Source organism: Fulmarus glacialis, unplaced genomic scaffold (genome assembly GCF_000690835.1).
Source record: "Fulmarus glacialis isolate BGI_N327 unplaced genomic scaffold, ASM69083v1 scaffold15458, whole genome shotgun sequence".
Taxonomy (NCBI): domain Eukaryota; kingdom Metazoa; phylum Chordata; class Aves; order Procellariiformes; family Procellariidae; genus Fulmarus; species Fulmarus glacialis.
In genome coordinates, this window is record NW_009229066.1 from 9247 (window position 1) to 24180 (window position 14934).

The 14934-nt window shown below is 42.4% G+C and overlaps 1 protein-coding gene across 1 annotated transcript; it reads left to right on the forward strand.

The window, feature by feature from the left end:
- Nucleotides 1–2223: 2223 nt before the first annotated feature.
- On the forward strand, nucleotides 2224–8016 carry FAM210A (family with sequence similarity 210, member A). Its single transcript, XM_009583723.1, has 4 exons — nucleotides 2224–2341; nucleotides 3595–4067; nucleotides 6190–6301; nucleotides 7611–8016. The coding sequence occupies exons 2-4, from the start codon at nucleotides 3619–3621 to the stop codon at nucleotides 7875–7877; spliced, it is 828 nt and encodes a 275-aa protein (XP_009582018.1). The 5' UTR covers nucleotides 2224–2341; nucleotides 3595–3618; the 3' UTR covers nucleotides 7878–8016.
- Nucleotides 8017–14934: the final 6918 nt, after the last annotated feature.

Consider the following 14934-nt stretch of genomic DNA (forward strand, 5'->3'; position numbering starts at 1 on the left):
TTTGAGTTGTCTGTCCTGTTTAAGATTTGTTTGCAATGTTGAGCCAAGTAATTAAAATATTACAATTGAGCAGCTGCACTCATCACCCCCTTAACAATATTTATTTCTTTAAAATCAATTATAAAGTGTATGCTGTATTAATCTGTTATTTGCCTTTCCTACATCCTGCTGTAACCATTATAAATACAATACTTCCCTCCTTTAGTCTTGTAGTGCTGCTGGATAGTAGCATCATCCTCAGCTTACTGACACTTCAAAGGTCTCTTCGTTATTCATTTAGATAAGTAAAATAAAGCACGTACCTATAAAACACAGTAGGATTGTTAGGAAAACTCCAACCTTGTTTTGAAAAACCTGTTTTCTTCTATTCTCAAATGTAAGCACTATCATATCTAAGCCTTTTCTTATATATCAAGTATCTAGCAAAAAACTTTTTTAAAGTGGAGAAGCAAAAAGTAAGCTGTTTCACAGAATATTAGCTAGAACCATATTATCATCTGTGCTTACAAGGTTCAGGACCTTTTCAGGATCTGCCCTAGATGGTTAGAGAACCTTCCCTTTGACCAGCCAGGTCTTGCATCATGGGGAAAAGCCCTTTAGTTAATGAGTTCCAAGTCCATCTGAGGATATAGGAACAAAAAAATGGCATGTCCAGGCTTGTCAGTGGCCCTGGTAGTTCCCCCTCTTTAAAGCCATCAGTGACATTCTATTTTTAAGTCTTATACAGTGCACTTAACTCTGTGAGCAGAGGCCTTGAAACTCATTTGCCAATCACAGCTATGTTAGCTACTGACTGACGAGTACTGAACACGTAGTAGTGACCCATTGCTTCTTCAGGAGAATTCTCACCCCCTGAAAGCTATTTCATACCCCAGTGTTCCGCAGCCATTGCAATGAATCAGAGGTCTGGTACGGTGTTACTTTTGTGCCGTCAGTAGGTGCTGGACAGTAAAACCTAGAAGCGGTGTTCTGAGAAATACTACTATGTATACACTATATATAATGGGAAAATTCAGAACTACTTGTTCAGTTTCTTCTTGCTTCTGTACAGAAGAATGATCTTCTTCCAAGGCTGTTGGAATGCAGAGTCCTGTTAATAATGTTAATGAACCAAAATCAGAGTGCTGAGCATGGTTTCCCCCATGCTGCATGGTGGCAATTTGCAAAGCTTGTTTGGAGCAGGTATTTTTCAATAGGGTACCATCCACTGAAAATAGATGAATGGTGGAAGTCTGGCTCAAGAGCTCCCAAATTCCCATAGGTGGATAGGTATGCTTTGCTGAGTCCGCTGGCTGTGATACTGTGAAAATCTCCTTAGAGCAGATGCTGTTGTATACTATTAGTGAGAGGGGAAAACAGTCCTTTGTGGAGAGTGTTATCCCTCAGGAAAGGAGTGTAAGTGGCAATAGTCAAGCAATGTAGTTGTCATCTTCCAGTTTGTGGTTATAATTTCTATAAATCAGTAAGGTAGTGGGCATATGACAGTGACATCTTAACTCTTGAGTTTTGCTGAGTGTTTTCACTATTTTTTTGTTTGAGAAGCAATTGCATTTGGATCTAAGAAGTCAGCAAGAATCTCTGCTTCTCATAAAACCAGAGATACCACAAGCAGTTGCTACTTCCAGTGAATTCTTACAGAAAGCTGACTCATTGAGAGGCAGTACCTGTAGCTGATTTACTGCTCTATAAGCAGCAGTACTTCTTGGCTCCCACTGAGTTCATAACTCAACAGGAGTGAGTAACTGCTTGCTTACGTAGAGACAAGAGTTCCCTTTTCCCCTATTGATGCAATACCTCCTGTTAGTATGAGTTCAACAAAAGTAGCTGTCTTTGCTTCACAGGCAAGGTAGAAGTTTCCAGGGAGTTTGAAATCATTCCTCCAATCTTTTCCCCATATCCAACATTGTAATTCTAGTAATTGCAATTAATTCAAGCACAACAATAACATAAAAATATCTAGAAAACATATAGGCAGGAATGTTCCAACAGATGCATTTGGGTTATTAAACTTTTCTCTATTGGAAGGAGACAGTAGTTCACAGTTGAGGAACTTCTAAGTTACCCAGGAAAAAAAATCTCCCATTAGCATGTCAGTATCCAAAGGGGAATTTATACCAATAACTTCAGTAACCAAGGTTTCAGGCTGACCAAAAATCTTCATAATATTAGTTTGCTCTTGTTGCTATTTCTCTAAATGCACCTTTTTTCCTATTTTAGCGGAGTCATCAATATGTTCAAGACATATATTTGAAAGGTGGGGAACTAGTGGAAGAGTTACAACTTTTTGAAGATACAAACCTTATCATACTTCTGTTGTTGTATATCTGGAAAGTAATAAAGGGTATGTATGGCTTCAGTTTTTTAAAACTTCTGCTTATGTTATGAGGTATTGATCATTTTCAGCAGCCTAGACAAATTCACTATCGAAACACCTGACTGAAATATATCTAAGGCTATAGGTGAAGGGGAAGCAGACGTGAAGACGACAGTGGAATTTCAATTAAACTTGAACGATTTCTAGTTTGGATCAAGAATTGTTATGGTAATTAAAAATGTAAAAGCATCAGAAAGATTCGAAAGTTGTAATATAACTGACTTAACTGGCATTTGTTACATAAACTCAATTAGTGGCACTTTTTTGGAGGGAAGGAAAATTAGTTCTGTAGCTTGCAGTCATTGTATAAAGGAAGGGAGAGAGTTAGTATTTCATTCACTAGTTCAAAGCATGCATTTTTGAGGGGAAAAAAAAATGACTTCTTGATGTCTATGCCTGCCAAACAAAATTCCTCTCTTCTTTTGTGGAGAATCTCTCAATGGTTCTTTTGAACTTTCAGGAGTAACTGTTAAGTATTCAAAATCATAAGGTTAACTGGGTTATCCACAGTTCTGAAATATTCTTTGCATTGTAATATTTCTGAAATTGCAGTTCAGTTTTGCTCCTGTTAATACATAACATTCAACAGTACCGTCCCCCTTCCTAACAAGAGTATACTGGCAGGCTGCTGTGGTTAGGTTTGTTACTATTAAGATTATTGATTATTAATAATTATAACTGATTTTTTTTACTGTATGAACTTTTATTCTTAGTTCAAGATAGTATGGAACATGAAAAATTATACCAAAACTAAGACTATGTTGACACCAAAAATTAATTTTAATTGCACTTCAGTGAGTTCATACTACATTTATGTAGGCTGGAAGTATCACTCAAACTATCAGTTGCTACTAGAAGTGAAGCTTCAAGGGTAACTTCAATAACTTGCCAGATTATGCAGATAAAAGCAGTAGTTAGCACTAAACATCTAAAAATGTTTTTAGCGATTAGAATGAGCATTTTAGCTGTGAGGAGCAGAGTGTGTTAAGTGAAGGGGCCATTTTAGTTCAGAATGCTAAAGAACTGAGATCTAAAATTATTTGCTTAATTGTAGAAGGTAACAATTTCTGCAAAGCAAGATAAGGAAAACCTTTTAAAGTAGAAGAATAGAAAGCAATTTAAAATTTGAGAATTTCAAGTGGCGTTGGAGCAATTAGAAATCAGATTATTGAAATGCAATTTGTTTACTCTTTTCTTCTTTCTTCTCGTTTCCTCTATAGAAACCTCAGCCACACTTTGACAAAATGCAACGGAGTCTATTACATACTACATCTCAGCTGGCACACGGGACATGTTTGTTTTTTCCTCGCACTAGTATCTTTCAGTGCTTAAAAGGACAACCAGCGTTGTCTAATGTTGGATGCAAAGTGATCTTGGCACTGGACCCTCCTAAGCGACGTCTTCATGTAGGTGCAGCACAGTTTGCCTCGAAGAAAAGTGCTTTTTCATCACAGCCAGCCAACGCTCCTCACAAACTACCAGAAGACAGAAATCCTTTGACTTCGGCCACTGATACGCCCAAGCAGAGCCCTGTAGAGTCAGATTCTTCAGATCCTGATCCATTACAAGACAAATCAATTAGTCTTGTTCAAAGATTCAAAAAAACTTTTAAACAGTATGGAAAAGTCATGATTCCAGTGCATCTTCTGACTTCCACTGTATGGTTTGGATCTTTTTACTATGCAGCCATGAAGTAAGTTGATATTGTCTTGCAGTGCCCAATACTGCTGTTGAATTGAGACTGACTTTCACAGGTGAAATTATGTTAAAAAGTGCCTCTATATGTAATAGGGAAATGAGGCTACATTTTTAACTGAAGCACAAGATTAATATCGGAAGTATATAGGACTCATGAGAGTGTCATGTACGTACTATTATTATGCAGTTATTGCTCTATACCAGATACATTGCTAACGTTTTAAGGAATGCTCATCTCCACAAAATATGCATGGATGTAAACAGCATTGCAATTATTAGTAACCTCTCACAAGATAAAGATAGGGCTTTGGAATCCTGATTACAAATTGCTAGGTGAAATCTTTATAGACCTGTTCTTTTTTTGCCATTGGACTTGAGGAGTATTTCACCACTTCCTCCCCCCTTCGTCCCCAATCCTCCCTCATTATTGGACTTTCATGTCGTTCACCTCACTCTGAGCTCCTCACAAGCTATGTGTATCTTTTCCTTTTTTATTTGTTTCCTCTTTCCTGCCTTCCACTGAAAAAATTGCTACTGACGTTTGAACTGGAAATCAAAATTTTTTGTGGCTAAAAAAAAGATAAATTATGTATTTTAATTTTAATTTCTTTCAGCTATAGCGTGGGCCAGATACTGGAAAATGGCATTTATTAGAAAAAACTATTATACCAGCTATGAGCTGCTAGTTCAGTTGAAAGAGGTTTTATCTATCTGCAAATGGTTTGATAAATATGAGTAAATGTTTATCTCTGGATTGCTAGTGTTGTATATTTAATAATAGAAAGCATGAAACAACGACAGTTCATGGCGGCGAGGATGGGGCTTTGACATCAGAATGCCGTACCGCACAAGTGTTTGTTTTAGTTACTCTAACCAGCTGGCATAATTGCCCTTTCTAGGAGCTATAGATCCAAATGTCATTCTAAATTTAGCTCATGTCAGAGGAATAAAGGTCTTGAGCTATAAAAATATTTTGCTTTGGATGAATTCAGGTTTATGCTTACATCCAGACATTTCAGATTGAGTGAAGATTACTTTTCTTGAAACACTTAAGTTAGCTGCTAAAATAGGTATTTGACAGATGAAAACAACTGCAATATTTAACTAGAAACTAATTATAACAAAGCTTTGGTTTGTCATGCCACAGGAGCAGCACCCTCTCGAAGTGGAAAAATAACTTTAAGAATGACTGCTCATGATACGAGACTAAATAATGGTGGTTTATTAAATAATACGGTTAATGCTGTTTTTCAGATCTTACTAGGTCTCCATTTTCTGCTCTGGGGATAGGCTGTCACATTGTAGGTTCTAGTTACTGTTACTGTTCCTGATGCTAAAGTGATCACATGCACAGAAGAATGCTTAAAATACTAGGTAGAAATGGATAAAGATATTAATAATACAACATCTCTAAATATTGGAAAGTCAGGTCTTCTATAATTACATGTAGCTTTCTACTGTAATGTAAAGACAGGCTGTCTTTTTTTCTTTGGTGCTGATGTTAGCTTCCCTGGCTTTCGAATAGAAAGAAATTGTGATAGGAGCTCCCTCCACCCATCTTGCCACCTTGTATTGACAAGGTAGAACAACTGGGCACAAAACCCTTGAAGTCTTGTCCATACGACATGTTGCTTCCTCTTCTTTTGCCACATTCCATTTGTTTGATATATTTAAAAGTGAATGGAGGACACTGAAGTCTGGATTCTGTGCTTCTGGGCATGCCGCAGATTAGTCTGAAATTTTAAAAAGAGGTAATTTTAGGCAAAACAGAACATGAAGTTGAACCTGTACAACTGGAGCCTGAGTAGCTAGCTTACCACCATTGTATCTACTTACCTCTAAACATAATAAACTGGGACACAGGTAAGTTAGTAGCTGCTCAGCCCAACAGGGTTACTATAAATGGGTCACCTCTTGTTGGAATGCTGAAAAGAACATTAATTTGCCTAGATGTACAGAAATATAAATCCTGTAACTATATTGCTTAAATGAAAAAATACTTTGCTATCAAACTACAAAGTTTGTATAATGGAGTCAAAGAATGGAAATGGTACTGTAAATCACTGTTCAGGTTTCAAATTCCAATTCAGGTTGTCAATTTTTTTTCTCTTTTACAGAGGAGTAAATGTTGTTCCATTCCTAGAGTTGATTGGCTTACCAGACAGTATAATAAACATCCTGAAAAATTCCCAGAGTGGAAATGCACTAACTGCATATGCGTTGTATAAAGTAAGTATAATTATAGTTTGTAAATAAGCTCTAAATCTTGCCTGGTGAACTAAACGGGGTTTATTTGTTTACAGCAGAAAGAATTAATGCTGTTTTCTCTCTTTGATAGTTAAACATACTTGAGCATTCGTTTTTGTAGTAAAAATAGTCACATGCAAGTTGATATGGGCTCTGTGTTCCTTTAAGGAGTCTATCTGCATTTCTAAAATAACTTCTTTGTTTGCTGCAGAACTATTGTCTGCCCTCAGAGATTTCATTACAATTAAGTTATTCCTCTGTATCCCTGAGAAAATTAACAGGGATAAAGAGGTAAAGTCTAAACACCTCATGATTTCCAGATAGAAGTAGTTATTTTTATCCTAGAGGATTTGCTAGTTTGTCTCCCTACCTTAGTTCTCCATCATTGTCAAGTACTTTCATTGTCTATTTGAATCAATTACTTACATTCAGGTTTGGGTCTCTTTTTATTGCTTTATATGTGCACAATCCGTGTTTGGGAAACTTGAAACATGTCAGACCATGCAAAACCAAAGTACTGTATTTGCTTTGAATGCCACTTTTCTGTTTTGTTTCAAAATGTGATGTGCTTCTTAGCTGTTGTTTGGGAAAAAAACGCCTTTAAATAAAACATGAAAGCACTACTCTTGCCAATTATTCCTGTGCCTAAAAGAGACCAATAAATAAATGTGGTTAAATGTAAAGATTTTATTATAGCTGGGAGATCTGGCAGTGTTGGAAGAAACTTTCAAGATGTGGAAGCACTAGAATAGGTTACAAAGGGAAGATTGTGCAGGCTTTATCTTTGAAGTTCTGAAAGAACAGGTTAGTCTATCTAGCATAACAAACCTGGTTTGTTGTGTCTTGGATTAGCTGACCTCTTAAGGTCTCTTTTATCTCTAGTTTTCTATGTGTGGGTCCTAGTTGTGGACTGAAAGATGTCTATACTCTTGTGAATTTTAGAATTTAAAGCATATCTTGTTGTCAGTATTTCCTCTTTGCTTATATAGCTCAGTGTTCAAACTGTCTGTTCTGAATTGCATTCTGAGATGCCTAATGCTTGTCCCACAAGCTGCACAGGGAGTTTTCTTTAAAATGGAAGTCTAATGCCTGTGCTGGTTTTGTCAAAAGCATACTTTAAGTAAAAGGTATGCATTTCGGGGGGATGTACTGTAAATTGGCTTATTTTCTTATAAATAGATCTTTTTAGTATCTGACACTGGCCAAAATAAATTCTCAATATTAAAAATACCTTTTACTAGATATTGTTGTCCTGTTTTATTGATATGATGTGTTCTTTGGTTTCTTTAAGATTGCAACTCCTGCCAGATACACTGTGACTTTGGGAGGAACATCCATCACTGTTAAATATCTACGTAAGAGTGGCTACATGTCCACACCACCACCAGTAAAGGAATATCTACAAGATAGAATGGAGGAAACAAAGGATAAAATTACAGAGAAGATGGAGGAAACAAAGGATAAAATTACAGAGAAGATGGAGGAAACAAAGGATAAAATTACAGAGAAGATACAAGAAACCAAAGATAAAGTTTCATTTAAAAAAATAAAGGACTAGGAGAGGTACTTAATTTTTGGATGTATCAAACTCAGCACTTTAACCCTTTGTGAGGCAGGATATACAAAGTGCACTTCTGAGGTTTTTTTTCCCTTTTTTTTTTTTCTTTCTTTTTTTTTGTCCGCCCCTGGAGACTACAATTGCTCTGTGGTTTTTAAAATTCTGTATATTCACCAAAGTTAAAGTTCCTTGGGGGAGAGGTTGTGACAAAACTTCAATTTACAGAAGGAAAAGCAAATCTCAGATTAGAAGTTCATGTGTCCAGTGGTAATAGTGTTAACAGTTACTCTTCCCTCTTTTTTTTTTTCTCTTCCCCTCTCCCCCCCCAATGAAGATGGTTTCTTCCAAAAGCCACGACTTTATTCTTCTTCCATCATAGTGCACAGCCATTATTCCATCAGACTGAATCTTCCATTAAATGAGAATGAAGATTTCTCTACTGGGAAAGGCAACATATTTTGGTTTTCAGAGTATGTGGACCCAGACCTCTTTAATTGTGATCGTCTCTCAACTTGGAGACAGACCATTATCACTGATACTGCACATGAAGGAATCAATGGATTAGCTGCTCAGTCTGAATGAATTATAAAGGCTACGTTGACTTCAGCTGAGCTGTGATAGTTTACAGGCTGAGACTATGAATCTTTCTTGGACAGTGTATCTTTGCAGAAATGTCAACTGAAAGCTATAGGAAGATGAGTTAATCACAGTAGCCATACTGTCAAGTATAGTTTGTTTCCTAAAGTTGATTTACAGTAGAAAGAAAGTTATTAAATGAAATTAATCAACAATTGTATATTAAAAACTAGGATTTTTTTATTATGTTAAAGTTTACAGAACTGTTCTATTTCATTTTCAGAACAAAAAAATTCTGAAAGAGAAGTTTACTTGAGAAATTTGTATACTAAGGGGCTTTTTAAATACATGCAAAGTTAGAGTTAAGCCCAAAAGTTCCTCCTCCTATTCAGTAATCCCTCAGACTTCAGTAGAACAACTTAACTAAAATAAGCATAATTTCTGAGACAGTGATTACAGTATACCAAACTTTTTTCCCCTAGATTTTCTTAGGTTGAGCAAATACTTATAGCTGAAGGCTGAAATGCTGTCTCAAATGTCATAAAGGACTAAAGTTGAAACTGTTCTATTTGACTGGGCAGGCAAACTTCTCTCATGGTTTTATTCAAATACAGGCTAAATTGAAGTGTTTTTTTCCTGTTTCTATCACTTTGTAGCAACTCTCTGCATGTATATCTTGTTTAACAAAGGTGTGTTTTTGCAGGGGAATATGGGGAAGCCACAGAATTGGACCCTGAGCATTGTAATTGACTTGAGTAAAAGAATACAGCTGATACCTTATCAGCTCTGCCCCACTCTTACGTTTTCAGTCAAGTCACTGAGGGCCTCCATGTTTAAGTGAGTTGAACTTCATTAACTTAATTGTGCAGGATTGATTACATACTTCTCTGCCTCTGCCCACATGTCAGTAACTGCAATCTAACGCCTACCTCACAGGGATGTTGTGAGGAATAATCATTGTATATTCAGTGCCCTGAAGATGTAAAGTGCCATGTTTCTGATAAATATTAAAAAATAATTCTGTGAATTTTTACGCTGCTGAAATGAGCACTACTGTAAGATTGGAGTTAATAGATGCTTCCTTCTTTCTCTTTTAGTGTACTTTTCCTTACTTGTCCCCATGCACACATTCTTCTGATGTTGGCATTTGTTCCAGTTTCCCATTTTTGTGGGCAGTGTTGCCTGTGTCCTGCAGCACCCTGCAAAACCCAAAGTCTGCCCCAGTAATACTGTATGGTCATCCTCCCAGTCTGGGACCAGATGTGGGAACCTCTCGGTGCAGCTCACAGGATTCATCTCTTCTTTACACGTGGCAGGAATTGCACAAGGGCACCTAGGTGTCCTAGGATAGGTCTGTAGCCCCCCAGGCATGTTAAACTTCCTCATTACACAGACAAACCCTTTTGGTACCTGCACCCCCCATCCTCCTGCCTTCCGTAGGTCCAGCTGGCCTGTGACCACTCCAGCACGTACATGGTCCATCACTACCAATGCTAAGCATAAAAGATCACCTGTCTTAATTATGTGCAGTAGGCTGTCCTATGTGACTATTTCTGCATTGGCAAGTGTCTCATCAGTGTACTCTTTGGTCAATTTTGCAGCATAGACAACCTCAAGGAGTTTCTGGGACAGCTGCATCTTCCACCCAGGATGTCAATTAACAAAGCACACAATTATGTGGCTCAATCTACATGAAGCAGGAGGGGGAATCTTCAAGACTTTGAAAATCTGACCTGGAGACCTTTTGTGACAATTAGTCAAATGCTTGGTTGTACCAGTGATCTTGTCTCAAGTCAGCCTCATCTGGAATCAATGCATTGTCTCATTAGTGTTGGAGACCAGCTGAGGAGCTCCTGGGCCACCCACCGGGTGCCTAGCAAGTACCCAGCTACACTGCAATTTTAACTATAGGATGAAGTTGACTTTCATCCTTGTATCTCACTCACTTACTTACAACTTTTAATTTCCATAGCTCTTGCCACAATACCAGGGTGCAGTTCCCATTATTGACAGTAAGACACAGTGTGGGTCCGTGTGGCTGGAAGCCAGCGTCCATCCCCCTTCAGTGAGGCAGTGCACCGGGACTGTGCTCACAGGCTAGGGGGCACCCAGGGTCTCCTCTTACTAGTGCCCAAGCCAGCGCAGTTGGCACGCTCCCACGTGGCAGCGGTATCCCTCAAGGTGGAGCAGCATCAGTGGGTGCCTTTGGCAGCACAGAAGGGATGGAGGAGCAGGTGCCGTGGCCTGGGGAGGCAAACAGTTTGGCTGCAGCACATAGAGCTGGCACTGAGGCAGCCAACAAGTGACCTGAGAAGGGAGTGCCCAGCAGAGCTCCCTGAACTCTCCCCAGCAGAGTGCCAAGAGTCCTTGGTGAGGTGAAAAGCCCAGGCAGAAGCCTAGGAGTGCCTTCCACAGCCTGCAGGACCACCCAGTCAATGCTAGCAGGGGCTGCCTTCCTCCCCTGGCAGCTCAGCATCCTCACGGGAAAGGGCTGTCCCTTTCCCTGCCCTTTAGGTCCTCAAGGGCATGGGTCCCTCCACCTCTTTGCAAAACCTTCAGAAATCTGGTGAGACCAGGACTAAGGCATCTGCCACCACACAGGCAGCAGAGAAATTGCTACTTTGGTGCCTTGCCCGCTTCTGCCTGCTCCCTGACTCACACATAACACCACTGCAGGGCATCACATTGTCTGCCTCTGGTATAGGTACGTACATGAAGGCACCGAGTGCCTGCCAGAGCAGAAGCTGGAAACGAAGTTGGAGCCCAAGCAGAAGCTGAAGTAGTGCCCAAGCAGGACCTGGAGCCAAAGTTACAGCCTGAGATGGGGCTAGAGCCAGAGTTGCATCCCAGGATGGAGCCAGAGCCAAAGTAGCAGCCTGAAAAGGAGCCAAGCAGAGTAGTGGTCCAAGATGGGGCTGAAGATGTGGCCGGTGTAAGGGCCCAAGCCAAGTGACTGCTCAAGCAGGAGTTCAAGCCAAAGTCATGGCCCAAGGTGACACCAGAGCTGAAGTAGCAGCCTGAGCAAGAGCTGGAGACAAAATCTGGCTGGAGCCAAATTAAGAGCCTGAGATGGGGCTGGAGGCAAAATAATGCCCAAATCAGGACCAGAGCCAAAGATACAACCCAATCGGAGGCAGGAGCCGAAGTTTCAGCTCAAGGACTGTTTGGAGCCAAAGTTGCAGCTGAAGATGGGGCTGGAGCCCAAATAGCAACCTGAGGTGGGACCAGAGCTGAAATTGCTGCCCAAGATGGGGCAGGAGCTGAAGTCTCATCCCAATAGCTTGACAAAGTCGAGGCTTGATTTGGCACCAGTGCCAAAGCTGCAGCCTGAGCATGGGCCAGAGCCAAAGTTGCTACCTGATATTGGGCAGCACCCAAAGTCACAGCCCAAGATAGCACCAGAGCAGAAGTCAAGGGCCAAGCAGGAGCCAGAGTGGTCATGAGAGCCCAAGCAGAGGCTGGAGCTGAAGTCACAGCCCAATATCAGGCTGGAGACAATGTTGCAGACATGGATGTGGCCAGAGCTGATGTCACAGCCCCATACTGGGCTGGAGCCTAAGTGACGACCCAGTACCAGGCCAGAGCAAAAGTCATGGCTCAAGATGGGGCTGGAGCCAAAGTCGCTGCCCAGATTAGGGGCCAGAGCAAAAGTCATGGCTCAAGATGGGGCTGGAGCCAAAGTCACTGCCAGATTAGGGGCCAGAGCTGCAGCAGCCTCCTGAGCAGAAGTCTGGAGCCAAAGTAACAGTCCAATACCTGACTGCAGCCAAAGTAGCAGCCCAAGATGGCACTAGAGCTGAAGTTGCAGCCCCCAATGGGGGATGGAGCCGAAGTGGCAATCATCTGAGATGGGCTGGTCCTGAAATCATAACAGCACTGAAGTGGAAGTCCAAGCAGGGCTGGAGCCAAAAGCAGGGCCCATGATTGGGCCAGAGCCAAAGGCGCAGCCCAAGGTCAGTCCAGAGCTGAAATCACTGCCCAAGATGGGGCTGGAGTCAAAAATCACAGCCCAATATTAGGTTGTGACTCGAGAGAGGTCTGGAGCCCAAGCAGCAGCTTGAGATGGGGCTGGAGCCAAAGTAATAGCCTGAACAGGGACCACAGGCAAAGTCGCAGCCCAAATAGTGGCCAGAGCTGCAGTAGCCACCTGAGCATGGACCAGAGCTGAATTTGGGTTGGAGGCGAGTAGCAGCCTAGTATAGGGCAGAGGTTGAAGTCACAGCCCAATATAGGTCCAAAGCCAAATTCACAGACTGAGATGAGGTCGGAGACGAAGTCATAGACCAAGATGGGTCTGTAGTACATTTGTGATCACAGCAGGGATCAGCGCCAAAACTGTGGCACCAAGATGGGGCTGGAGTAGATGTCATGATGTGAGCAGAGGCTGGAGTTGAAATCACGGCCCAAGATGGGTCCAGAGCTGAAGTTGCAAACCAACGTGAGACTAGAGCCAAAGTCACTGCTCAAGCAGGGGCCAGCGCCAACACCACAACCCAATGTGCAGCTGGAGCTGAAGTTGTGGCTTGAGATGGGGGCCAGAGCCAAAATCGCAGCCTGAGCAATGTCCAGAGCCAAGACTGCAGCTGAAGATGGGGCCAGAGTCAAAGTCACTGCCAAAACGGGCTGGAGCAAAAATCGCAGCCCAATATCAAGCCAGAGCAGCAGTTGCCACCTGAGGTAGTACTGGAGCCAAAGTCATGACCCAAGATGGGCTGGAGCCAAAGCTATGGCTACAGATGGGGCCATGGGTTGGAGGCAAGTAGCAACCCAAGATAGGGCAGAAGCTGAAGTCACAGCCCCATACAGGGCTGGAGCTGAAGTCATGCCCTGAGCATGGGCCGGAAGCAAATTTGTGACCCAAGAAGGGGCCAGAAATGAAGTTGCGACATGAGATTGGAACAGAGCTGAAGTGGCAGCCCAAGCCAGGGCTGGAGCATAGACCATAACCCAAGATTGGGCTGGAGCCAAAGTCACAGCCTGAGATGGGTCTGCAGCCAAAGCAGCGGGACAGATAGAGGATGGAACCGAAACCAGAGCTGAAACAGGGGCCAGAGCCAAAGTTGCAGTCTGAGATGGGGCTGGAGCAGTTGTCATGATCAAAGCAGGGATCAGAGCCAAAATTGCAGGCCAAGATGGGGCCAGAACCTAGTTCACAGCCCGATATTGGGCTGGAGCTGAAGTTGCAAATTGACGTGGGTGTTGAAGCCAAAGTTGTAGCCGAAGACAGGGCCAGAGACAAAATTGTGGCCCAAGATGGGGCCAGAGCCTAAGTTACAGTTCAAGATGAGGCAGGAGCTGAAGTCACAGCCCAATATCAGGCTGGGAACAAAGCTGTGACCTGAGATGGGGCTGGAATCAAAGTTGTGGCTTAAGATACAGCCTGGAGCTGAAATCATTGCCAAAGATGGGGCTGGAGCCATGGTAGTGGCCCAAAATGGCTCCAGATCTTCACTCACAGCCTGAACAGAGGTCAGAGCTGAAGTCGCAGCCCGAGATGGGCCCAGAGCTGAAGTCACAGCCCAGTCAGGAGCCGGAGCTGGAGTCATGGCCCGATACCAGCCTGGAGCTGAAGTTGTGGCCCAAGATAGGGCCAGAGCTGAAGTCACGGCCAAAGCAGGGGCCAGAGCTGAACTCACAGCACGATACACAGCCAGGGCCAAAGTTGTGACCAACATTGGGCCAGAGCCCAAGTAACAGCCCAAGTTAGGGCTGGAGCAAAAGTTGCAGACCAAGATGGAGCCAAGCCAAAATTGCAGCCCAGTATTGGGCTGCAGCTGAAGTTATGGCCTGAGCAGGGGCCAGAGTCAAAATCATGGCCCAAGATGGGGCAAGAACCCAAGTTATAGCCTGACACAGGGCTGGAGCCAAAGTCATGGCCTGGCATCAGCCTGGAGCCAAAGTCTCAGCCCAAGATGAGGCCGGAGCTGAAATCATGGCCTCAGCAACGGCTGGAGCTGAGGCAATGGCTGAAAATGGGGCCAGTCAAAATAATGGCCTAAACAGGGACCAGAGCCAGTCACGGTTGAAGTTAGTGCCAGAGCTGAAGGTTTAGCCCAGACAGGGGCTAGAGACCCACTAGTCTCCCAAATAGGGCTGGAGCCAAAGCTGTGACCCGGAAACAGGCCAGAGCCAAAATAGTGGCCCAAGATGGGGCTGGAGCCAAACTCAAAACACATTTTCTGATTGTGTCCCCTTCAGGGTGCCAGCTTAGAGCATCGCACTGCATTCATCCTTGTTCATCACTTACTGTCAGCAACAATAATAATTAGAGAATCGTAATTATCCCCCGGCAATTATCTGGCTATGTTGATGAAGATGATCTTAAGTAGAAAGAATACGTCTTGATTTCATAAGCCTGCAGGGCAACATGTAGCATTAAGTTCGGGTTTGAATTTGATGAATTGATTGGGCTATCACACAGGAGGGAGCACAGGGGAGGATACACAGACTTGCTTAGGAATGAAAAAAGAAAAAAAAGTAA

Excerpts from the sequence above, each read along its gene's own strand:
- FAM210A (XM_009583723.1), top strand. The coding sequence starts at position 3,619 with ATGCAACGGAGTCTATTACATACTACATCTCAGCTGGCACACGGGACA. Across the intron at positions 4,068-6,189 it reads TTTTACTATGCAGCCATGAA|AGGAGTAAATGTTGTTCCAT; the intron begins GTAAGTTGATAT and ends TCTCTTTTACAG. Across the intron at positions 6,302-7,610 it reads CTGCATATGCGTTGTATAAA|ATTGCAACTCCTGCCAGATA; the intron begins GTAAGTATAATT and ends GGTTTCTTTAAG.